The following is a 22,607-nucleotide window of genomic DNA, read 5'->3' as shown; positions in this document are numbered from 1 at the left end:
AAAATGTTTATTTCTGTTGAACAGCACCAGAACTTCATGGGATTCTTGTGTTGTCAATAGAAGCCTGAGCAGTGAAAACAACTGTCAGTCTGTTGCTTTACAGTCACATGTTTCAGATGCATATTTGTGGGTATTTACTGATCTCACTCAGATCATTTACTGGTTTGAATGCTGTTTTTTAAAGGATCCTCTGAGAGCTGTGCGTTTATGGTCGGTTCTCCTTGGTTTGATAAATCCGTAGGAAAACTACAGGTGTTTGAACTTTAGCTCAGTCTGAGGCTAAACTTACCAAACTTACCATGACGATCCCTCTCCATTTTGGTTTTGTGTCTGCATGCATGTGGTGTAAAGTCTAGACTCTTATCAGATGAAGGTAAGAGGTCAAGTAGAATTCCTTCAAAAGAATCCTCTGCTTTTAGGAGAACATGCACGCCCTGTACAAGAGAAAACTAACTCTTAGTTCTTAAATAGTGAGGTTTTGTAAGACGGAATGAAAAATTTCCAAGTCAGATTGCTCTGCTGTTGAACAGAATGAAGGGAAATGGTTTGGTCAGACGGACGCACAGGCAGAAAGCAGTGAAAGTACTACAGATGCTGTGGGACATTTATCTGGATCAGTGCAGCAAGAAGCTCCGCACTGCCTGATTACTCATCAATGACGCACATCAGCATGATGCACTGGAATGTAGGGCAAGGGAATCTCCTCCTACCGCTGACTCACAGACCTCAAAGCTCCATGAATGAGCATGTGCTCCTCAGGGAGGGGCTGTATGATGAGGGATTACACACTTCAGGTTCAGTAACCCTCAAAAATCAGTTCGATTTTAGATTTCTAATGACATTCTGAAAACATTTAAAGATTTAATGGGATTTTGAGTCTGTTAACTCTATCTTTTTTTTTGGGTCAGAACAAACGGGACGAACATCTACTGAAGAAGAGAAACGTCCCTCAGGAGGAGAGTCTAGAAGACTCTGACGTGGACTCCGATTTCAAAGGAGTAAGTGTGTCTGTCGGGGGGTTAGACACAGGACTTCAAGGTTGTCTGTCCAAAAATTTCAAAACAAAGAGGCTACATTTTCCATTTTATTCCAAAAAATATAGTCCAAAATTTTATTTAACCAAGGTCTTTTCAAAAATCCAAAATAACAAAACCTTGAGTGTATTATAGAAAGAAAAATCAATTGAAAGTGTATGACACATGAGCCTGGATAAGTCTAATGTCATGTTTCCTTTTTTTGTTACAAAAAGCAAATTAAAAATACACCATAAGAGTATATGTTAACTTTGATAGAATTGTATAAAACACATAAATAATGTGTTTTTGTAAGAAAGATGTGACAGTAAAAGAAAGTTTGCTGTTGAAAGGAGACCTTAACTGACATGACTTTGTTTTAAAGGGAACCTCTGTGAAGTTCCTTCAGTCACACCCTAACTCTGCTCAATGTGTGAAAGTCCCACTCCAACCATCTTTTGAGTCATTTTCAAAGCTTTCACAGTGTTTTTTTTATCACGGTCAAATTAAGTTTTAGTAACAGAAAAAGTCTACCTCATATGGGGTAGTAATATACAACTCTGATTTTTTAAGAGACCTTCGCATGCAATGAGTTCTGAGATGTTGCAGATTTGTAACATCTTGAAACTTTTTGTTGCTAATGCTAAGTCCTGCTGTGGTACTACTGATTAAAAAAGGCTCATACAAGATGAATGTGAAGTAATTGGGTAGTTAAAATTTATCTCCAACACCTGTCCCAAGAGGGTTAACTATGATGATTCGTCTTCAGCCCAAATCACAAAAGAAATCTGTCATTTTCCAGAATATAGTTTCTGCAAAGTGGCAATTGTTCATAAGAAATTCACCTCTGAGATGTGGGCGGAACCTTCGGCGCAGAGCAACCCCGCTCCCACTTCCTGCCACCCATTTGTTTACCGGCTTTTCCACTAACTAATAGCCCCCCACACCCCCAACCTAACATTATCGGTGCAACAAAAATAATAAGAACTTTGTCTATAAGTAGATGGATCAGAATGGAGCACAAATATTTATTTTTCAAACAGTATTAGCTCCCGACTCACAAATTGAATATTTGAAATATTCAGGAATGCAATTTTAACCTTAATTTTCTTTATATATGTCCTCCATCATCAGCTACAAGAACATGTTAAAAACATTTCGTCTGAGTTAGTCTTTTAAAATAAAAAACTTAAAGAGATGTAGTTTGTTTCCCAAAATAATTTAAATCCTTAAAAGTTTACAGCAACCTAAGTAATAGCTGTATTGTAAAAAGTTTTTCATGTAATTTAGGCACAAATACATATAAAAAACTCAGTTGTTAATGTGTTGCAACTCAACAAATATAATAAAATATAGTAAAATTGAATGTGTGAAAGTTTCTCTCACTGTGCCAGAATTATCATATTATCAGATTAGATTTAATCAATCAAATTAGCTTCTAAATAATGTAAATCATATTTTAATTTGACCTAATGCAATATGTTTTTAAAATCTAAATAGTATTCTGTGTATTTAACTGAAAGTTTATACTTTAACTACTTTTTTTTCATAGTACTTTTATACTTTTTACTTTTTTTTTTAAGTCTCCCTGTAATTATGATTCATTAAAAGTTTCAAATAAGATGTTTTAGGTGTTATGTTCTGATGATATTAGTTTAAGCATAAATGCCTGCAAGTATAAAAATTTATATCCTAAGCATATAAATGAAAATGAAAAAAAAAACATTTGATACATTTAACTGATATTATTCTACAAAATACCTAAATGTTTTATGGCATGCTGTGTTTATTATTTAAAGCTGATCAATTATTAATTGCTTTATTTTTTGTGTTTTTCAGCAAAATGTAACGCTTGACGACATTTTACAGGTAAAACATTATATAAACTTATTGAATTGCCTTTTTTTTTAAAAACATAAATGATCAACTTGATCCTCAAATATTTTCAACAACTTTTTTCTTTAGAATGCTACAAGTGACAATGCAGCGATACAGCTCAGTGCTGTTCAGGCAGCAAGGTAACACATAAACACACACCAGCCCGTCTTTGTGTAGTTAAAGTTTGACTAAATCAAACAACCGGCTGAATTTTTCTTCCGTCTCGGCCTGTGTGTTTTAGGAAACTGCTCTCCAGTGACAGAAACCCTCCTATCGATGACTTGATAAAGTCTGGGATTCTTCCTATTTTAGTCAAATGCCTGGAAAGGGATGACAAGTAAGTCTGCACATAGAACCGACTTCAGGTGAAGTTTTTTTCCTTTACTGCTGCAGAGGCTTTGTGTGCGTTTGTCGGTTTGTTCTGTGAGTCCACATGTGAGCGTGTGTGGTGGCATGCAGAGCAGCTGGCTGCTTCTCTCAGCTTCAGCCAATCCAAATATATCGGCATTCCTCTCTCCTACATCTCACTGAATTCCCAGGACCTCGGGTTCACCGAGGGGCACAGAGGGAAGAAACTGATGTGGTTTTATTTACTATGGTGTCCTTTAATAGTTAATGTTTTGGTTGGAAGGAGCAAGTTCTTGTTTGAACATCTAGAATTTACACCAAAAAAACTGTAAAATCTGATCTGTAAAGACACAGGAAGTAGGAGAGGAAACAAGAAAGAATTTCAAATGAAACTTTTTAATGTCAAAAAGGAATGGAATTTTTTTATTTTTTTTTAGCAGAGATGAAAAGTAAATAGTTTAGCTTTTTAAAAAAAGAAAATTGTTTTACATCCAGGCAAAAACTGTTTTAACAATTCAGAATTTTGTTTTAGAGTTTGATTTTAAAGGGAAATTGATCATAAATTTTCATATTTTAAGTATGACTTCCCTCACAAACCTCACTGTGAGCTTGAACAGCGTCAACTTTAATGTCCAAACAAACTCGTCTCAGCAGATTTAGCTTTTAGACCGGAGTTCTTCATGTCAGACAGACTGCTGTCAGGCTCGAAGGCAAAAAAACACCTCCAGTTCTGAGCTATTGAGAATATAAAACTCTCTGTACCAACTACAAATGTTTCAGCAGCCATCTGAACAGATGTCACTGTGAGATGCCAAGGAGACAAAAAATAAATATGTTCACCTACAGTGAGAAAGAAGCTAAAGTTGTGAAGACTTTCAAGTAAAACCTTCTGACATTTTTACAAATTTAACCCGACTCTGTAAATTGTTTTCTTCTTTTGTGGAATGTATACACTCAACGTTAATAACAGGGCTGTCAAATGATTGCGTTAATCACAATTAATTAATTACAGACATTTTAGCACATTATTTATATAAAAAAAAATGTATCTCGTATTTGTGTCAGATGATTACTTCTGTGTTATGCACAGCTGGAGGAGCATTTTCTCCTGCTCATACCATGGTCCTTTAAGAAAAATATAAATATTAAATAAATTAATTGCATGAAAGCACTAGATAATACCAATATAAATGTGTTTGGTTAGTTTTGTTTTACTCTCAAAACTGTTAGATAAACATTTTTTTTTAAATCAAGCAAATCGGGCTTGAAAACTTAAAAAAAACCCACCTAATTAAGATATTTAAAATATGTTTGAATCAACAAGAAATCGATGGATAGATAAAACTTTGTCATTGTACATTTTAAATAGTGCATAATATTTACGACTAAATAAAAAATACTTGAATAGACAGAAGATGCAGGTGATGGTTAACTGTACTACAATCAGACTATTATCTTTGTCACATTGTAGATGTGAACGGCATCAATGTGATGTTTTTCTGTAAATCCTTTTTGTAGAAGAAAGAATATATATAATATATGAAAAATTCAAAATCTACATAAAAATTGTTTGAAAATCAAATTAGAAGACCAAATGCTCCACCTGTTTTCAACATGATGGCTGGAGCTGTGTGTCATTTATAGTTTTTCATATTTGTGTTTGTTGCTATGGAAACCAGCGGCTTCATATCTCGCTCTGATGCGTTTCTTTTTGTCTCGCTGCTCAGCCCCTCTCTACAGTTCGAGGCAGCTTGGGCTCTGACCAACATCGCCTCTGGGACGTCAGCGCAGACTCAGGCTGTGGTTAAATCCAGTAAGTCGACCCCACGCTCTGTCTTCCAAATGCTTCGCCGTCTGTCTGGGTCAGCACCAGTCTGCACCGACGAGTTCAGCAAATCAGTTTGCTGTCTCATTTTCTGCTCGACCATTAACGATTAAATCTACCCTTATCAAAAAGTAATACACTTTAAGTTTGTTCTATTAGGTATACTAGAGTACAAGTGCAAGTATAGCAGATATTGATGGCGTAAAAAAGGTAAACTTCAAGTATACCGCCTCACTTTTAGCATAAACTAAGTATAACTGTAGTACATTTACATAAAGTAGTTTTTGTTAACGTAACTGGACAGTCTGACACAAATATATTATCATTTTATTTTCGTCTTAGTTTAGACACATTTATTGTTGTATTAAATATTGGCGTTTTCATTTTTACCCTTGATTTGTTATTTTAAAAATTAGTCATTTATCGACATACATTTTTATTCAACTGAAACCTAGATATTTTTTGCAGTAACTTTATTTTCCTTTCTAAGAATGTTTTAAAATGAGTTGTTTTGAATGACCCAGAATCCATAGATGTTGGTATAAAAATACTTTATTGTTCCCACAGCTGTATCAGGGTAGTATCAGCTGTCTTCCTTTTGTTTTTGGAGTTAAAGCTGGAATGTTTTAAATGGAACCTCCCTTCATTAAGGGGGAAACATGAATATAAATAGACAGTCTTCACTGAGATATGCTGCTGGTTTACATCCACCAGCAGCATATCTCACTTATCTTTATAAGATGGAGATTATAGATCAAATGTCTGGCTGGGATAATCAGACTCAAAAGTTTACTGATTTGAAGAGATAACGGTGTTCCCTATCTGTGTTGTAGATCACTTTCTGGTGCAACTTTGCTGTTTTTTTATTTTTATTTATTTTTTTATAATGTGGCACACTGTGTTTTGCCCTTCTCAATTTCCTCTGTGCTGTGTCTCTTGTACTGATGTCACTCCAGAGTATAAGTCGTGAACTCAAAGAAAAGAAAACATAATAAAGAAGAAAAAAAAATTCTATATAAGTTGCAGAATTTTAACAAAATACGGGTCAAAGAATGGACGTTTATTCTGGAGAGGAAAATCATAATAACAAAATATCTAACAATCATATATACATGCTTCACTACCGTAACGTTGATGCTTCTTTAGCTTGATGAAACATAGGAGGAATTTAGTAGTGCAACATATGAATAATTATTCAAATAATCATAGCATAAAGAACATGCTAACAAGTCAACTCGAGTGTTTTCATCACTTTAAATAACTAAATTAACTGAATTCTTCATCCTCTGTGAGGATGACAATAAAACCCCAGGATAAAGGATATTGTAATCATCCATCTTTTTCCAACGCTCTTTGGAACAAAATATGAGAAACAAATCAATGTCGTCTGAGACCGGGGGAGACACATTCTGACTAAGTGACTAATCAACTTATTCTGGTAGCCCTATTAATGTTTGTTAAAATAATAAAAAAAACAACAACAAAAAATCATAGGAGTTTTACCCCAGCCAGACTATGCAAAGCAAATATGCAATTTATACACCGAAAAATACATTACATAAATGTTAGATTGTGATCTGATTGTTTAATTCTATAATCCTGGATTTATTTTCTAAAATGGTTTGAACTTTGAGAGTTTAAACAAGAGAAAATATGGTGAAAACATTCATGTCTGTCTGAGAAAAGTCTATAAAGTGTGGAGTTTTAAAACGTTAGCTTTACCATAACATGTCAGTTAAATCTCGTCATATTAGCTTTTTGATTGTTGACCCAGATGCAGTGCCGCTGTTCCTGCGACTTCTACACTCCCCTCACCAGAACGTATGTGAACAGGCGGTATGGGCTCTAGGAAACATCATAGGTAAGTGCTGCGCTGCAGTGAGGGTGTGTACATACATATGACATTGTCCAGCGCGATGTTGACATGCCACCTGTCGTACGGTCAGGCGATGGGCCACAGTGCAGGGATTATGTCATCTCCTTGGGTGTGGTGAAGCCGCTGCTCTCTTTCATCAGTCCATCAATCCCCATTACTTTCCTCCGTAATGTTACCTGGGTTATTGTTAACCTGTGTCGCAACAAGGATCCTCCCCCACCAATGGAGACTGTGCAAGAGGTGGGTGTGTCTGGACCTGATTTACATGCTTTTGTGCTTCAAATCAGCCTCATCACCTTAAAAAGTCTTTTACTTTGAAGGACTGTTAATTTATCTGTGGAAATTTCTACTCAAGATCTTTCTTTTTTGTTTTTCCGTCAGATTTTGCCAGCACTCTGTATGCTAATATATCACACCGACTTGAATGTGAGTATCAAATGAGCATCTCTGATAACTTCAATCGTTCGTTTTTGTAACACAAACTTGATGTTTTAGATACTAGTAGACACAGTGTGGGCTCTGTCTTATCTGACGGATGGAGGCAACGAACAGATCCAGATGGTCATCGATTCTGGAGTTGTTCCGTTTCTGGTGCCTCTCCTCAGCCATCAGGAGGTCAAAGTTCAGGTGAGGCTGTTTGTCAAAGGTATTGATCCCCCTTTCCTTTCTTGAGTACATTAAAGTAGTCCCGCCTAACTTTTAGGGTAAAGTTTATCTTAATCCTCAGCTGCTTTACACTTTTTGTACGTTAGATTTCATGCAGGAACCATTAAAGTGTGATCTAGATTTTCTTTTCAACCATAAATGTCAAAGTGGAGGCTAAAAATTTAAACCCCAGCATCACTTTCATTCGACTATTTAGGTGTGACAGATAAATACAAGAAAAAAAAAGATAATAAACGTGAACTTTATCAGTATCATCCTTGTAACATTATTATGATGACGTGTGAGAACAACTGTCACAATAAATCTATATTTGGAGTAAAGACTCCAAATTCAGAATTCTTTTATTTTGAAGTCTTCTGGCTCTTTTGTGACAAAAGAAGCGTTCCAAATCAATTTATTTTTTGTTAATCATGCTTGGACAATTAATTATGTAGGACAGTTCATGATTTATGGACAGAATTTCTAGGCGCAGCCATGGTCCGGAGGGGGTCTGGTTTGGGGACCACAGGATTTCCTCTCTGCTCTTTGCAGATGATGTTGTTCTGTTGGCTCCATCGAGCCAGGACCTCCAGCATGTATTGGAGCGGTATGCAGCCGAGTGTGATGCGGCTGGGATGAGGGTCAGCACCGTCTGAGGTCATGGTTCTCGATCGGAGAAAGGTAGTTGTGGAGTGCTCCTGCCTCAGGTGGAGGAGTTTAAATATCTCGGGGTCTTGTTCACGAGTGAGGGAAGATCGGAGCGTGAGATCAACAGGCGGATTGGAGCGGCGTCCGCCATTTTGCAGTCGCTGCAACAATCCTTTGTGGTGAAAAGAGAGCTGAGCCTGAAAGCAAAGCTCTCAATTTACCGGTCGATCTTCGTTCCAGTATTCACCTATGGTCATGAGCTCTGGGTCGTGACCAAAAGAACGAGATCCCGACAACAAGCGGCTGAAATGAGTTTTCTCCACAGGGTGCCTGGACGCTCCCTTAGAGATAGGGTGAGAAGCTCGGTCACCCAGAGAGAGCTCGGAGTAGAGCCGCTTCTCCTCCACATTGAGAGGAGCCAGTTGAGGTGGTTCGGGCATCTGATCCGGATGCCTCCTGGACGCCTCCCTGGAGAGGTTTTGCGGGCATGTCCCACTGGGCGGAGGCCTCAGGGAAGACCCACTGGAGAGACTTATGTTTCTCGGCTGGCCTGGGAACGCCTCGAGGTCCCCCCAGAGGAGCTGTAGGAAGTGACCGGAGGGAAGTCTGGGCATCTTTGCTTAGACTGCTGCCCCCGCAACCCGGTCCGGGGGAGCGGAAGAAGATGGATGGATGGATGGATGGATGGATAATTATGTTAGCTTGCAGGTTTCAATTTTAAGCCGTTTTAAGAAAGTAGTGGATTGATTTTTGACTTGTGACCGACCAACTTGAAATGCATTAAGAATGAGTCGAATGTGATGGGAAGAATCCTGTAGTTTTTCAAAATAAAACTTCCTTCAGATTCAGACTATAAATAAAACAATAAAAAGGTTGTTTGTGGGTTTTTTCCTCTGAACTATTGGGAAGTACTGGTCTAAAGGAGTAGTCCGTGGCCCGTACCGGTCTGTGGGTCATCTGGTACCAGGCCGCACACAAAAAAAAAAGGAATAAATGCGCTAACTTGGAATATTTCCATTTTGTTTATATTCTGATATTGAAGGAAGTTTTAATTTGAAAGAATTCCTGTTTCTGTTCATAACATCCGTCTGGGTCATGTTACCTAAAGCAGCTTACTATTGCTAAGCTAGTGGCTCAATGCTAAACATAAAAAACAACCAAATATGTAAAGTTTCTTCGAGGAGAAAAGAGCCAGTGAGAAAACTGAAGAAGAACTTCAAAGAATAAAGCTGCTGTTTACAGACAAACCCAGGAGTCTTCCTCCACATACAGAATTATGGAGACTCTTGTTCTCATGAAGCAGAAGTTGCTCTGTCTAATACGCAGTGACAGACTCGACTGATTGACACGCGCAGATTATGTTTCAAACACAGTGTATTTATGTTTATATTATATCTAGAAAATACCAGTTTTATGACATTTACGTCATTTTTTTTCTTTATTTATCCATCACACCTTAAAAGAGTCTAGTTCTTAGCCTCCACTTTGATGTTAAAGGGAAAATCTTAATCACCAAGTAAAGTTGCTGATTTGTGGAAACTTGTAAAAGGGAATTTTCCTACAGCAAAGCTGAATTATTTAGATGTCTGTTCAGAAACTTAAGCACAAAAAAAATGTAATTTTGTGTTGTGTTTAATGAATGAGGATTTATGTAAAGTCAAAATTTGATCAATCTTTTTGCCCTGAAGGATAATCTGGATTGAGTGTTAAAAAGACATTCTTTGGGGAAAAAATCATATAAAGTTTCTTTTATAGAATATTTTCTAATCAGAAAGGATTTCTACAAATCAACAACTTTGTTTCATTGAATCTTCATCATCTGCATTAAAAATATCAACTAATATTTTTATAATTTTATAAGCAACATTTCTTGTAGTGGCATTTTATTTAGAAAATTGCGGTCAATCGGTCAGTGGCCTAAAAATGTTTGGAGCCACTGGTCTAAAGTTTTTCTGCTCTCTCCGGGCCCGCAGACGGCAGCTCTGAGGGCAGTCGGGAACATTGTGACGGGCACAGACGAACAGACGCAGGTCGTTCTCAACTGTGACGTCCTCCTACATTTCCCCAACCTGCTCACACACCCCAAAGAAAAGATCAACAAGGTAACGACTACATTTAAGGAACAGAATTTCACTGCCAAGAATGAACAAATTATGAAATGTTTTAGTCTTTTTCCTGTATGTGACTTGTTTTTCTGTGTAGCTGGCACTAAATCCAATTATAATTTTGATCCTGAAGAACCTTTCTGTCTACATGATGGTCTCTGATGGGGTCTGTTTGCAGGAAGCAGTCTGGTTTTTGTCCAACATCACAGCTGGGAACCAGCAGCAGGTCCAAGCGGTGATTGATGCTGGACTGATTCCTATGATCATCCATCAGCTCGCTAAGGTTTGTGGATTCTTGGGGAGCATATTTATTCACTTCATTCACCAAAAATTAAAAAAAAAAAACTCCATAACTGAAGAAGTGTTGGACTAGTTCTCACTCCGCTAACAGTAAGGGTGTGGTAGTAGATCTCAGTAACAGCTTGGCTCTCTGCAGGGGGACTTTGGGACTCAGAAGGAAGCAGCTTGGGCCATCAGCAACCTCACTATCAGCGGCAGAAAAGATCAGGTTTGTTTCTCTTCTTACTATTACTGTATTTGCTGGAATAAACAATCAGAATTCATATTTAAAGCTTTCAGAAAATCCTTGATTGGCTTATTTGTTTTTAACAAATGAAATGATGATCCTTGGTTCTAAAATGTGTAACTAGGTGATCTGCACGTATGCTCTCCTCTTGAAACGGTGCACTTGTGTTGTAACCAGGCCTGAATGTGGCGCGTGTGTATGCGTTTGTGTAGGTGGAGTTCTTGGTGGAGCACAACGTCATCCCTCCATTCTGCAGCCTGCTGTCGGTGAAGGACTCTCAGGTGGTTCAGGTCGTCCTGGACGGCCTAAAGAACATCCTCATCATGGCGGGGCAGGAAGCCAGCACTATTGCTGAGATCATAGAGGAGTGCGGAGGTTAGCAGCTTTATATATAGGATCCACTCCCATCAAAATGGTGTTTTTAACATGTTCTGGAGGCATTTTTTGTTAATGGACGACATATATTAAGAAAATTGAGCTTAAAAGTGTATTTTCAAGTATTTCTTTATTCAAATTGTTGTGAATCAGGAGCAGATAAAATATCGTATTTAATCAATTATTTAACTTATCAGAAGCTATGGAACATTGGACATGATATTCAAGATAAATACATAAATAGTTCACTTAAATTAATAATTTCTTGCCACAAGCTGGTGTTTTATGGCAATAAAAAAAAATGTAGTGAAAAAAAATTAGGGCTGGGTTGGTAAAATCGATTAATCGATTTAAGCTTAATATATCAATAATCAGTCCATAAATGTAGAGCTTGATCTAACGCATAATGCCAAATTCGCTAGCTTGATGCTAACGTACAATGAAATTTCCCATAGGACGGCTAATGCTAATGCTCAGTCAGCCTAAAAATACATTGATGACAAAATAAACAGCTTTTATAAACACGCAGGCATGAATTTTACAAACTCTCTTTTTTTAAAGCACAGCTTTTTGCTCATACCCTCTTCTTCTGGAATTAGGTGAAATGCTATAGTGTGATCGCCACCTAGTGGCCAAACTGAAACGACCTCCAGGAGAGACGAAACAACTGTTGGAGTTTCTCCATTTAAGAATCCATGAGACACTGTATGATATTAACAATCTTATTATGAGTTCACTAATAAACTTCACAGTCAGTGAACTGTATCATATGAAAATCTTCAAAATGTATATATAGATTATTAATGTATTTCTAAACAAATGTGTAAACTGTGTAAACTCAAAATTAGATTGAATCAAGTGGATCTAAAAAATTCTGAATCGAATCGATTCTGGAAATTGCCACAGTGCAAAAATAGTAAATTGTGTCCACAAAATGCTAATATATGCTCACTAAATGCTAATATATGCTCACTAAATACTAATTTGTGGCCACAAATGGGAACCACATTTTTTTTGCTGTTTTTATGTTTTTTTTATATTAGGATGGAGACAAAAAAAAGCTTGAAAAAGAGTGAATTTGTGATGTAGAAAATACGCTGGGCGGGCCAAAAGCTCTCTGCTCCTCTCCATTCTGATACATCCACTTACAGACTAATAGATCCATGAACGTCTTTGTTTACCTCGTCTGAGCTGGAATCTGGATCTAATCTGTACGGCCTGATAGCTCCAATATTGCTATATTGTTTCCTCGGTAATGTTACGCTGGGGGTGTGAGGGGCTGTAAGCTAGCGGGAGTGTGCATAAAAAATGATTGGGGCTGGCTTTTTCCCTACCAATAGCCCCGCCCACAACTCAGGTGAATTTCTAATAAATTCCTACCGCTCTGCAGAAACTATGTCCTAGAAAAACGACACAGGTTTTTTGATTTTAGCTGAAAATATCATCATAGTTAAAAAACCACTGGGAACAATATTACAATAGAAAAACTATAGTTGGAGTGTGCCTCTTCATGGATACTTGTATCAGTGTTACTCATTAAATTAATAGCATTCTCATTGTTGTGAATTTTCTTTCATTTTTAAGGTTTGGAGAAGATTGAACAGTTGCAGCAGCATGAAAATGAAGACATCTACAAATTAGCCTTTGAGATTATTGATCAATACTTTTCAGGAGATATTGTAAGTCTTATTCTTTTAAAAAATAAGGTCATTTCTTGCCTCCTGGCCAAACACTAACTCTATGATTTTGATCTTCCAGTTTGATGAAGATCCCAACTTGATTCCTGAAACCACTCAAGGAGGAACCTTTAACTTTGATCCGGCTTCTAACATGCAAACGAAGAAGTTTAACTTCTAACCGCCGGGCCCTGTCACAGACACGAACCCATCCCTCCAACAATCTGGCACCTTTTGGTCCGAAGGATTTTCATGTCCGCATCCAAACTCACCACTTAAGGATTTACTCACACCTCCTCCTGCACTGTGGGGTGATTTTGGTTTAGGTTTTTTTTTTTTTTTTTTTTTTTTTAATCGCCGTGTTTTACGGAAGATTGTAACGTCACAGGAGTCCTGCTATAATATAAGCAGCACCAAGAGGAGGCATCGGCCTCTCCCACCACGTCCTAATGTAACTCCAAGGTAAAAACGGAAGGAAGAAGGTTTTTGCCAAATGTCAAGTCTTCACAAAGACACGAACAAGCACACGTTCTAACACACGTATATGTTCAATGAGTGGACACTTTTTTTATGCTACAGACCCTACATTCATCTGTCAAATCACTAACAGGGATGATGAAATCTTGCTTTTTTTGTTTCCCTTCCTGGATTGACTTTGGTTCACACACAGATGTGAACAGAGTATACACACCCCTCTGTCTAGTTTCAAGAGTTCCCCCCAGAGCTAAGCCATGATTAACCACAGACCCTCGCTGCCTTCCAGGTGGAGGGGGAAAGGGCTCTAAGGTAAAAAAAAAAAAAGGACTCTGGCAAAGTGACGGACTTGGCACCAGAGTTTTTAAGGTGACTTCTGTTGGATTACTAAAATGTTTTATTTGATAAAATCATCAGAAATGTGAAGAAAATGCCATTTTTTTGATAATGTAACTGTAGGACTCGCCAGCTGTTTGCTTCTGATGGAGACTTTTTTTCTTTTTAAGTAAATGTAAATAGCTGTCACAGGAGGCGGCACGTGGGTGAGTCGCAGAGAGGAGGAGCACATCAACTGTAGCGTCCGTTTCCTCCACAGGACATTTTGGGTTTTTCTTTTTTTGCTGCATTTGGTCACATCCAGTGAACAGACTTCCCCAATAATGTGAAACTTTGAAGGAGCGATTCACTTAAACCTTCACGCTAAAAGTCACACCCTGAAAAGTTATCAGATGGAGGATTTTTTTTTTATTCAAACCCTCAAAGAAAGCAGTTTTCTTTTTTCCGGTTAAGTCTGTGGAAATTCTTTTTATTCGACTTTTTCTTCAGTCTTATGCACACGTCTGCGGGGCTCGCTCTAGCCCGCAGAAAGGGACCTACGCTCACGGAAAGCTGGTGTCAGGGGGTGTACAGGTCCTGATCTTTAACAGAACTTAATCCTTTGCTTTCAGTGAGGTCGGATGTCATCGCTCAGTTTCAATAATTGTAAAAAAGCGATGTTTGTCTTTGCCATCTAAGAAACATATGAATATATTTGACATAAAGCCTGTACAAAGCTGCTGCAGCTGACAGTCATTAGATGGACAATAACTGTCAAAAGATGGCAGGGTGTTTTTATTTCTTTTTTTTTTAAAGAAATGTTTGTTTTTATTTTTGGTTGGCATCTATATAAATGCATATATGATATAGTGGCACTCTGAAAGTTGGAACAGATTTAGCCTCCCCTCTTTGTGGTGACGGGCTGTTTAAAATGTACCGTCTTGTGTTGCCGTTTTTTTGGGGGGTTAAAGGCTGGACCCTCGGCCCCGCCCTCGCCGATCTACCGCCCCTTCGTTTTGGCTGCTAATGACTTGCAGGGGTTCGGGAGCGGGGGCGGGGTCACGACGAGGCTTTAATTACGGGGTAGGGTTGTCGTGAGCAGCCCAGGCTTGTTAATGGGACTAGCTTTTTTTTTAATTTTTAATTTTATTTTTTCGAACAAAACTTTTGAGGGTGTACAGTCATGAACTAGCAGACCAGACCGAGCCACTTTAAAGATTTACAATTTTGTTGCCTTGTATCTGATCTTAGATACAAGCTTGTTTGTTGCAAGATTTTTACTTGCTAATAAAAGAAGTTGTTTTAAATAAAATAGAAGAAAAGCAACAGACAGCATTTTGGCCTCTGATTGTTTCTATCTTTTTATAAATTTTAGATTGAATTCTTCTCTTTAAGGTGGCTCATTGATGCTTTCAACTCCTGTGCATATTAAAGACGAGAATGAGTTGAAAATCATTGTGCCTTTTGTTTTTCATTTCAATTTAAACAAAGTTTTATTGAAACGGCGAACTCTCTGCGGATAGGAGGGAGATGTGGCGAGTCGGTTGTGAAATGAGCCATGAAAATGGTCAGTGCTTCTCTCTGCTGTCCAGAGTAACTCCTGTCCTTAATCTTATTACCTGAACTATGTACATTTGCAATTTTTGCCCCCCCCCCCCATCCTTCCCATCATCCTCGGTACCAGACGTCATCCCTCCCATTGTGGCGGGACGTGGGGATTTCCTTTCATGTTACCCTCAGGACATCATCTGTGTCTCTAATCTTGATCAAAATAAAGTTGCTGTTTAGCTGTTGGATCGTTTGGTTTCATACATGCAGCATCTGTTTATGTTGACTCTGAGCTGGTTTTAGAAAGTTTTTGGAGCAAAGATCTCTAAATGTCTTGAAGGAAAACTTGCAGATTACAGGAGGTAATCTTGAAGTGCTAAAAAGTTCAGCATTTCAAGATTTTTAATGTTATTGTTAACAAAATGTGCAATTTGAGATACATTTGTTACCAAATTACTATTTAAAGTGCAATTTAAGTTTTAAAAAAGTAATTTTAACTAAAAAAATAAATAGTGTACAGGTAAAAAGGATTCTTTAAAAGTCTAAAATTCCTTCTTAAATTCTGGATAATGACCCTGAAGGAGCTCCATAAAGGAGGAAATCAGATTAGATCTCAATCTGGAAAACAAGCATTATTAATGTAGAGTACAGAGCTGATAAATAAATAATGCCAATTCTGTTGCTTTACGTGATTTTTAAGTGCATAAAATTCTGCAGCATAATTTGAGCTTCTTTCTGAAGAACTGGAGGGAACCACTTTTCAACCTACAAAACACATGTAATGGTTTCAACCAAATTATTGTTTTTTTAATGGAAGTCCTTTAGATTAGTATTTTTAAAAGTGACCACAAAATCCTTTGAGTTTAGAAAGCTTTTATTCTCTGGATTTCAATTTTAGCTTTTATTATGTTTATTACGTTTTTGTTTTTTGTGGTACTAAAATAAAAGTATGCCAAAGTGTTAAGATTCGACATAAAAATCTAAAATAGAAAAGATTAATGCAGCATTTACAAATGCAGTGGTTAGCGCTCTCGGCTCACACTGAGAAGGCCTCAAATTCCAACTAGGTTCCTGCGTTTTGAGTTTGCATGATCTCCCGCCGAGTTGCAAAATGTTTCTCCTGGTACTTCCTCCCACAGTCCAAAAACACACTTTATAGGTTAATTAGTGACTTAATCGTCCATAGGTGTGTATGTGGAACAGAAGCCAGGATAGGCCCCAGCAACCCTGTAGACCTGAAAGGTAAAGCATACAGCAGGTGGAGAAGATGGGCAGATCTGTGAAATAGTTGTTTGACAAACATGTAGGTGTTTTTTTTTTTTTTATTAAAGTAATGTGTTTCCAAATCCAGGATTCTATCAGTTTAGGTCTTACAAAGCTTGATAGCAGAATCAGGGAAAAACTGGTGCATTTAATCTGCAGTAATGAAACAAAAAATACTAAATGACACATTTTGGAGACCCTTTTATAAATATACGTTTTTATATTTTTCACTAAAGTCTTCTGTATGCATTAGGTTAGAAGAATATTTAATATAAAGTATTTTTTTGTTTGATTTTAAAAAAAAGAAACCTCATTTGAAGGATTCTAAAAGCTCTTTTTTCCCAATGTTTATTCCAGTAATGTTCATTTAAATTCAGGTAATCTTACTGACGTCAGTGATTAAAGATTAGTCGAATCTGCGTGAATTTTCTTTATTTTATTTGAAGAGTTTTCCACAACCCGAGTGTCGAAAATGACCTACATTTCTGGCACTTTGATCTCATCAGCAGATTCGATTGTTGAGGTCTTGTGATCACGTGACTTCCCCCCCCTCTGATAAACGTCATAAACCCGACGCTCCAAACGGAGTTAGCGGTCCGTCCGGTTCACCTGTGGTCGCGCTTGGACCGGACCGTTCTCCCTTTTCCCCGAGAGGCTCATCTGTACCGGTAAGAGAAGCGGTCACCGTGATAGCTGACGATAGTCCGCTTGAAAACGCCACAGTAGTTAGCTCAGATTAGCTCGGCTTCCTCTGGAACGGATCAGTGTTGTTCTCGCTCTGCTCTCGATTGGGCCGTGCTGTCTCGCGGGATTATCAGCTGGAAAAAGGGACAAAAGCAAACGTGATTCAGCGAGTTAACGGCGCTCGTGCAGCTGGAACAGCCTGGCTGTTGTCACGTGGCGGGACGGTGTCATCATATTAAGACAAAACCAACTTAATTTGGTTAAATTTGGTACATATATAGTCTTTACAGTGAGCTCGCGGAGATTAATCTATTGTTTCTCCAAAAATAGAGTTCAGTAAACTCTAAACTCCGTGAACTCTGAAGCGGAAGCCCCGTCTGCTTGTTGTTTGTCTGACAGGAAACTTCCTCGAATTCTTTTTTCCCTCTTATTCTAAAACACTTCTCATGTTCAAAGATTCAAGAAAAACATATTTTTATATATACCTGTTTTCAGTCTAAACGTTGGTAAAAACAAATGTCCTGTTTGGTTTAAAATTGTGAGGTTCCTCTCAGTTTAAAGACCCATTCCAATCATGTTTTTGACATTCTTTAAAATTGTTTCCAGTGCTTTACCATTTTAGACAAAATCAAATCACTTGTGTTGTTTTCTAGGACATCGTTTCTGCACAGTGGCTGAAGTTCATTAGAAATTCATCTCTGACGTTCTGAGTTGTCTGTTTGCATGCATGGAGTAAGCCCCCCCTCTTCCCATCACCCACCTGTTTACAGAATATTAATTTGTGCGCACTAGAGATGTAACAATTCGTTTTAACTATTCAATTCATATCATAGTCTGATTAAATTAATTAATTGACTTTTTTTCTCACAAAATAGTAATTTGTTCTCTCAAAATATTAACTAGATCGTGGCCACAAATTATTAATTTGAGGAAACGATTTAATTTTTTTCTAAATGTCACATCTGAGGTTCAATAGCTTCTGATTCACAATGATTAAAATAACAAAAATCTAATTAAAGAAATACTCTGAAATGCAGTTTTAAGTTTATTTTACTTTGGCCTCTATGTCCTCCACCCTCAGAAAAATATCAAAATAAAATGTTAACAATTCTCTTTGGAGCGGGTCTTTAAAAACTGTTCCTGGCGTCTGGATGTTTAAGAACAATTATTCCTTTTTGCTAAATTAACTTTTGTTCACATTAAAAAAAAAAAAAAAAAAAAAACAGACTAGAAAAACAAAAACAAACAATTTTGTTAAAACCTGAATTTATATCTATAAATAGCTTTCTAATCATATTTTATAGTTTTTGCTTCTGTCTCCATGACTTTTTATTTATTTATTTTTTAGATTTGATTGAATTAACCAGAGGATATATTTTTGATATTCTGTGACAGTGTTTGCAGCGCTGGCGGCATTGTCCGTGGAGCCCGTCCTCCTGGCCCCGCCCCCTGGCCTGCCTCATCTGTGAACTCCCTGTTTTCACCACATCATGGTGGACGTGACCAAGTGGCCCATTTTTAGCCTGATGGGGCTGGAAGAACTCTCCATGATTCGGAAAGCGTGCGTGTTCGGCTCGTCTGCTAATGAGGCCATTTACATCACCCACGATGACGAGGTGAGAGGTCAGAGGTCAGAGGTCAGAGGAGGGAGAGGAGTTCTCCATCAGAGGAGGAGGAAAGACTTTGTGTTGTTTCAGGATTCAAAGCTCGTCTTCTTCAAACATATCAATAACAATAAAATCTGAATTTTTTACATTTACAGATATTTCTTCTTATATAAAATGATTCCGACCCCATGAGTTTGTGTTGTGAGGAAGTACAGGACTTCTGCTTATCAACAACTGAGCTGTAGATATTTTTACTTTCATTTAAAGACTCGTTCTACTGTTTTTATTATGTTCTTGTGCAATTTTTCTAATCATGGAGGACATTTATAAATACATTCCTGATTAAAATTCAATTTCTTTAGTGAAATCTTTGTGAATCAGAAGTAAAAAATGTTGTTTGAAGATGATCATATTTGTGACAGAAAATAAGCTGAGTGGGTCACAAGCTCCCTGTTCTGAGCTCTTATCAAGGGCCAGTAAAGGGGGGGCGAGGTTGCTCTACAACAAAAAGTCCCGCCCACAGCTCAGAGGTGAATTTTTAATGTCCTAGAAAACAATACGAATTGTTTGATTTTTAAATATGAGCTAAAATATGATTGGAGTAGGACCTCAGCAGCAGATGTATAATCACACTGACATGCATTTACAGACACTTCAGTTGTTCTGGTCCTCCCCCCAGGTGTTTGTTCTTGGACTGAACTGCAGTAACTGCTTGGGGACGGGGGACAGCCAGAGCAGCATTGTTCCCAAAAAGCTGGATTTCCTAAGTGGCAGGAAGATTGTGAGCCTCAGCTACGGCAGTGGACCTCACATCCTGCTGGCTACTGAAGGTACCCACAAAAAACCCAATGATCACCTTCACAGTTGGAGCAAGCCACGCAGGAGAATGACCGACCGATCTCTTTGTGGTTCAGACGGAGAGCTGTTCGCCTGGGGCCATAATGGCTACAGCCAGCTGGGGAACGGGACGACCAATCAGGGCGTAGCTCCAGTGCTGGTGTCGGCAAACATGCTGAATAAGAAGGTGGTGGAGGTGGCCTGTGGGTCGCACCACTCCATGGCTCTGACGGATTCAGGAGAAGTAGGTCTCTGGAGGTTTATGGAAACAAAACCAGACCCACAGACGGAAATCTGTGAAATCCTCTCATGTCATAACCCAGAGGAATTACTTAGTCATTGTGAGGATTAAAGTCCAATAAGATCTGCAGCTTTGAGCTGAAAAGACTAAAAACTGATCTGAGTAACAAGGAGTCTATTGTACATAACATTCCATGTAAAGTTTCCAAAAAAGTCTGAATTCCCACCATTATGTGAAGCATTTCAGATTTTGATGCTTTGAACATTTCTATCGCTGATTTATAGTGATAATGCTGGCAAACTCAAGTGTGCATTTCCATGCACTAAAAAACTTTTATTTACATTTTTAAAAAGCTTTTATTGAGAATTGCTTCTTGTAAAGAAGTAGAAATGTGTTCAGAAATACAAGATAAAGAGTTTACGCCTTTATACTTTCAAATTCAATGGAATACACCTGAATAAATGAGAATCTTCACACTTATTTCTGTTTATTTGGAAGCAGTTTCATTTCATAGAAATTTTGGGAAAGACGTACAGCTGAAGGTCTTGTGTGATTGGTTAGGTAGCATTTTCTGTTTGCCTGAGCTGCAGAACCCAGACAGCAGTGACAGAGCTCAAAGTTGATTTGGATACTATAAAATATTCCATATTAAGGGATAACCAAACCCTAAATCAACTTTTTCTGGCTGTTGACCCCTATAAATGGGACTTTAAAGATGTTATCTGTTGTTCATTGCTACATTTTTTGATAAACTAAAATAGTTTAATTCTTGAAAAACAGTTAAAAACTGTCCATGTGCTGCCCCCTACAGGTTGAATCGAGGTATTACTGTTGAATTTTCTGATTGGTCAAACCATGTAAGTTTGATAAGGCCCACATCAGGATCTGTAGCTCCAATAATGATAACAGTCCTGCCCCCCAGCCCCCCCCTCTGACTGGATTTTCAAATTTCTTCTGTGGGCAGAGTCAGCCTCCAACTGTCCTGTTTGGTTACCCTTTAAAGGTATATTTTTAATTCAAAATCTCTTGTAATAATCATAGTTCTTCACATCTCCTTCTCTGTCAGGTGTACGCGTGGGGATATAACAACTGTGGGCAGGTGGGCTCAGGCTCCACGGCCAACCAGCCCACCCCTCGCCGAGTGTCGAGCTGCCTGCAGAACAAGGTGGCGGTCAGCATCGTCTGCGGTCAGACTTCTTCTTTGGCTGTTGTTGACAACGGAGAGGTAAGAACTCATCCAGACACTGGAATTCTACTCTGACGGCCACGCCCCTCACGGCGCCTTTGTCCGTCTGCAGGTGTACGGTTGGGGTTACAACGGGAACGGGCAGCTTGGACTGGGGAATAATGGGAACCAGCTCACTCCCTGCAGGCTCGCCGCCCTGCAGGGCTTTTGTGTGCTTCAGGTAGGAGGGGCACGGTTGAAAATTAGATCAAATATTTCTGATTCGTTTTTCTTTTTAATAAACAAGCTCTGTGTATAAGATATTTAATACTTGTACAACTGTAATTTATATTAGTTCAATTCTGATGTAATGAAGTAAAGATTTTTGGGAGGCAGCGGCTCAGGAAAAAAATTCTTCTCAAGCTACAGTAGGGCAAAAACGTATTTAGTCAGCCACCAATTGTGCAAGTTCTCCCATTTAAAAAGATGAAAAAGGCCTGTAATGTTCACTATAGGAATACCTCAACTATGAGATGATCAGTATTTGATTACCTACAAATAAGCAAGACTTCTGTCTCTCACAGACCTATAACTTCTTCTGTCCTCCACTCATTACCTGTATTAATGTCACCTGTTTGACCTCGTTATCTTTATAAAAGACACCTTTCCATCAAGGCCATTGACATAAATGTTAGTAATATATCCTTGAAATAATACATAGAAAAAGAGAATTAAATCATGTATTAAAGAAAAAAATAATCAAAATGCTCCTTTGAGTTTTTGATGATTCAGAAACATTTTTTTTCTGGAACAGTAGACAGGAAATACTTAAAATAACTTTTTAAATTCAGGTTTTCTTTAACTGGTTTAATTGATTAAATTTTCTGTCATTTATCTGAAAGTGGCGGTTCAGGATCAAAACTACCGTTTGTTTTTTTTGCATGGTCTCCCATGTAAATAATGAAATGGCATCTGTTTCCGTGTAGATCGTCTGTGGGTACGCCCACTGCCTGGCTCTGACAGATGAAGGAGTGCTCTACGCTTGGGGCTCCAACACTTACGGACAGCTGGGCACAGGCAACAAGAGCAACCAGCTGAGTCCGGTTCAGATCATGGCGGAGAAAGAGAGGTGAGATCCCACCGGTCCACGACGGATCTTCCTTTCCCTGCGGTGCTGAGGGCCGCTGACGGCTTTATTCTGCCCGTTCTGCAGAATCGTGGAGGTCGCCGCCTGTCACTCCACACACACGTCAGCTGCAAAGACTCAGAGCGGGCAGGTGTACATGTGGGGCCAGTGCAGGGGCCAGTCTATAGTTCTACCTCATCTAACCCACTTCTCCTGCACCGACGACGTCTTTGCGTGCTTCGCCACTCCCTCAGTGATGTGGAGACTTCTGTCTGTGGGTATGAGACTCGGAAGTGCAATTTTAAGCTTAATTTTCTTCATAAATGTCCTCCATTATGTTAAAAACAAAAATTTTATCTCTAAAGAAATGCTTTTGTGGACATTTGACCAACTTGAATGCTTGTAGTTAGCTTAAGGGCTAATGAGTCAGTA

The 22,607-nt window shown here is 38.4% G+C and overlaps 2 protein-coding genes and 1 long non-coding RNA gene across 3 annotated transcripts in view; 2 read left to right on the top strand and 1 right to left on the bottom strand.

Annotated features, from left to right (window-relative positions):
* Positions 1 to 15,498, top strand: part of kpna3 (karyopherin alpha 3 (importin alpha 4)) — a 20,189-nt gene extending 4,691 nt beyond the window's left edge. Inside the window, exons 3-17 of the mRNA XM_024286664.2 lie at positions 909 to 998; positions 2,853 to 2,882; positions 2,979 to 3,031; positions 3,133 to 3,228; positions 4,967 to 5,052; positions 6,839 to 6,925; positions 7,011 to 7,180; positions 7,322 to 7,366; positions 7,436 to 7,567; positions 10,207 to 10,335; positions 10,517 to 10,621; positions 10,775 to 10,846; positions 11,077 to 11,239; positions 12,824 to 12,918; positions 12,998 to 15,498. Coding sequence (XP_024142432.1) covers positions 909 to 998; positions 2,853 to 2,882; positions 2,979 to 3,031; positions 3,133 to 3,228; positions 4,967 to 5,052; positions 6,839 to 6,925; positions 7,011 to 7,180; positions 7,322 to 7,366; positions 7,436 to 7,567; positions 10,207 to 10,335; positions 10,517 to 10,621; positions 10,775 to 10,846; positions 11,077 to 11,239; positions 12,824 to 12,918; positions 12,998 to 13,096 — 1,452 coding nt within the window. The 3' untranslated portion in view covers positions 13,097 to 15,498. The remainder of the gene's footprint in view (positions 1 to 908; positions 999 to 2,852; positions 2,883 to 2,978; positions 3,032 to 3,132; positions 3,229 to 4,966; positions 5,053 to 6,838; positions 6,926 to 7,010; positions 7,181 to 7,321; positions 7,367 to 7,435; positions 7,568 to 10,206; positions 10,336 to 10,516; positions 10,622 to 10,774; positions 10,847 to 11,076; positions 11,240 to 12,823; positions 12,919 to 12,997) is intronic.
* A 1,034-nt stretch (positions 15,499 to 16,532) lies between these two features.
* The window catches only part of LOC112155109 (RCC1 and BTB domain-containing protein 1), a 9,449-nt gene continuing 3,374 nt past the window's right edge, over positions 16,533 to 22,607 (top strand). The window contains exons 1-9 of the mRNA XM_036209657.1: positions 16,533 to 16,555; positions 17,025 to 17,183; positions 18,595 to 18,815; positions 19,486 to 19,636; positions 19,721 to 19,887; positions 20,951 to 21,109; positions 21,183 to 21,290; positions 22,036 to 22,178; positions 22,263 to 22,451. Coding sequence (XP_036065550.1) covers positions 18,690 to 18,815; positions 19,486 to 19,636; positions 19,721 to 19,887; positions 20,951 to 21,109; positions 21,183 to 21,290; positions 22,036 to 22,178; positions 22,263 to 22,451 — 1,043 coding nt within the window. The 5' untranslated portion in view covers positions 16,533 to 16,555; positions 17,025 to 17,183; positions 18,595 to 18,689. The remainder of the gene's footprint in view (positions 16,556 to 17,024; positions 17,184 to 18,594; positions 18,816 to 19,485; positions 19,637 to 19,720; positions 19,888 to 20,950; positions 21,110 to 21,182; positions 21,291 to 22,035; positions 22,179 to 22,262; positions 22,452 to 22,607) is intronic.
* On the bottom strand, positions 16,563 to 17,603 carry LOC112155110. The gene is made up of 2 exons (XR_002920755.2): positions 17,488 to 17,603; positions 16,563 to 17,333 (listed from the first exon to the last, which is right to left on the bottom strand). It is a non-coding gene; the product is annotated as an uncharacterized LOC112155110 (long non-coding RNA).

Source organism: Oryzias melastigma, linkage group LG21, assembly GCF_002922805.2.
Source record: "Oryzias melastigma strain HK-1 linkage group LG21, ASM292280v2, whole genome shotgun sequence".
NCBI lineage: Eukaryota > Metazoa > Chordata > Actinopteri > Beloniformes > Adrianichthyidae > Oryzias > Oryzias melastigma.
This window is presented reverse-complemented; position numbering and strand designations above follow the sequence as displayed.